This window comes from Lactuca virosa, chromosome 8 (assembly GCF_052849685.1).
Source record: "Lactuca virosa cultivar CGN04683 chromosome 8, Lactuca_virosa_CGN04683_v6, whole genome shotgun sequence".
Lineage (NCBI taxonomy): Eukaryota > Viridiplantae > Streptophyta > Magnoliopsida > Asterales > Asteraceae > Lactuca > Lactuca virosa.
The window spans coordinates 6,275,875-6,278,287 of NC_136433.1; the positions used below are offsets into that span (position 1 = coordinate 6,275,875).

Here is a 2,413-nt window from a genome sequence, read left to right on the forward strand (position 1 = left end):
TTTAGGGCTACCTTTAAGGTACCTAAAAATCCTTTTAACATCAATTAAATGGGAAAGTTTAGGATTAGCCTGATAACGAGCGCATTTACAGACGGCAAACATGATGTCAGATCTGCTGGCAGTCAGATACATCAGAGATCCGATCATCGATCGATATTCAGTTTGATCTACGGATTCCCCATCTGGATCTGGAGTCAACAGTGGTCTTTATGCCATTGGAGTTGAAGCAATTTTTGAATCTTTAAAACCGAACTTTTCTAGCATGTCTTCCACATATTTGCCTTGATGCAATAGAATTCCGGCCGAATCCTGTAGAACCTGTAACCCTAGGAACATTGTCATCTCACACAGCGAGCTCATCTCAAATCTTTTCTTCATTACATCCTCGAACTCTTTGCATAGCTCGGTGCTGGTCGGCCCAAAGATGATGTCGTCTACGTAGATCTGTACGACAATCAAATATGTATCCACTTCTAATCGATCGTTCCCCTTGTGTATCCGTGCTCAAGCAAATGTTCGGTTAGAGTAGCATACCAAGCTCTAGGAGCCTGATGCAAACCATATAGAGCCTTGTCCAACTTGTAAACATGATTTGGAAACTTTGGATTGACAAACCCTTGTGGTTGATCAACATAAATCTCCTCCTTCACGACTCCATACAAGAAGGCTGTCTTGACATCCATTTGATAAACTGTAAATCCCATGTAGGAAGCATATGCTAGGAATATACAAATGGCTTCCAAACGTGTTACAGGAGCATATACTTTTGTGTAGTCAAGACCCTCTATCTTCCTGAATCCGCGAACGACCAAACGAGCTTTATTGCGCACAATAACCCCGCTATCATCTTGCTTATTTCTGAAGACCCAACGCGTGTCCAAAGACTTCTTGCCCTTTGGTAGCTCTACCAACTGCCATACTCTCAACTTCTCAAACTGATTTAGTTCTTCATGCATTGCATCTACCCAGCTTGGTTCATTTAATGCCATGGCCACACTCTTTGGTTCAATTTGGGATATGAAGCACGGATAGAGATATTCGTTGATATCTCCACTTTGACTTCTGGTCTGAACCCCGCTTTCTAATGGACCAATAATGTTCTGGATAGGATGATCGCGTTGAACTCTGGTTGGGATAGGATGGCTGATATCATTTACTGTGACTGGAAGATTTGTGATGTTGTCAAATATGCCCGCTGCCGAATCACCTCCTTCTGACTTTCTGTGATCATGAGAAGTACTTGCCACAAATTCATTTGTGAATGGCTCTGGAAAGAGAAACTCCATGAAGGTTTGTGTGGCAGATACATTTTCCCTTGAGAGAACCTCAGCTTCTTCGGGAGTAAGGGAAGTGGCTTCGGTGTCAGATATAGACTTTTGGACAGGTGAAGAAGAAGATGTATTTGGTGTAGCTGCATCCACCGTAGGAGATTTAGGAATCACTACAGATGGTTTGAATGAGCCAATGACAATATCTTCCTCATCATCTCCAACGGCTGCACTCGAACCTGAGCATGTACCTAAAATATCATATGAAAACACATTAAAAGATTTAAACAAAGAAGTGTAATCAAATAACCAATCTGGTCCAACTCGAGCGTCTGATGTGTTTTCTTCCAGCCAGTGCACATCAAATGACTCCACGATCTGTTTTGTGGATTTGTTGTAGACTCGATAAGCAGTACATCCAGCATATCCCACGAAAGAACAGTCATCAGCCTTTGAATTAAATTTAGGAGTTGATTCCAGGTGAAGTAGTGTGCAAGGGCATCCAAAGATCCTGAAGTGAGCAACCGTCGGCTTATGACCATATATAATTTCATATAGAGTCTTCATCTGCTGTTTGTTGATCAGAACACGGTTCTGAACATAGCACGCCATGTTAATGGCTTCAGCCCAGAGGAAGACCAGTAATTTAGAGTCACAAATCATGGTCCTTGCTGCATCAATCATTGTTCATTTTCGCCGCACCGCTACACCGTTTTGTTGAGGTGTCCGAGCAGCACTGTACCGACGCAGTATACCCTTTTCGGCACAAAAATGATCCAGGACAGAATTCTTGAATTCTATACCATTATCACTTCGAATCCCCTTCACCTTCTTTTTGGTCTGATTTTCAATGAGCACAATAAACCATATGATAAGTTTAGTAGTTTCGCTCTTATTAGACAAGAAGAATACCCATGTAAAGTGTGAGTAATCATTGATTATAACCAAGCAATAATAGTTTCTAATGATGCTCACAATGTTCACGGGACCAAATAAATCCATATGAAGTAGTTGGAGAGTTTTGTTGATTGTGTTGACCAGTTTGGGCTTGTGTGGCTTGCGATGATGTTTACCTTAAGCACAGGCCACACATTTCTCAAAAGTAATGAAATCCTTTATTGGAAGATCTCGGACAATGTTATTCT

At 41.5% G+C, this 2,413-nt stretch overlaps 1 protein-coding gene across 1 annotated transcript; it reads right to left on the reverse strand.

The window, feature by feature from the left end:
* Nucleotides 1-207: 207 nt before the first annotated feature.
* LOC145130050 (uncharacterized) lies at nucleotides 208-1,952 on the reverse strand. The gene is made up of 2 exons (XM_079064900.1): nucleotides 693-1,952; nucleotides 208-444 (listed from the first exon to the last, which is right to left on the reverse strand). The coding sequence occupies exons 1-2, from the start codon at nucleotides 1,950-1,952 to the stop codon at nucleotides 208-210; spliced, it is 1,497 nt and encodes a 498-aa protein (XP_078921026.1).
* Between the last annotated feature and the right edge of the window lie 461 nt (nucleotides 1,953-2,413).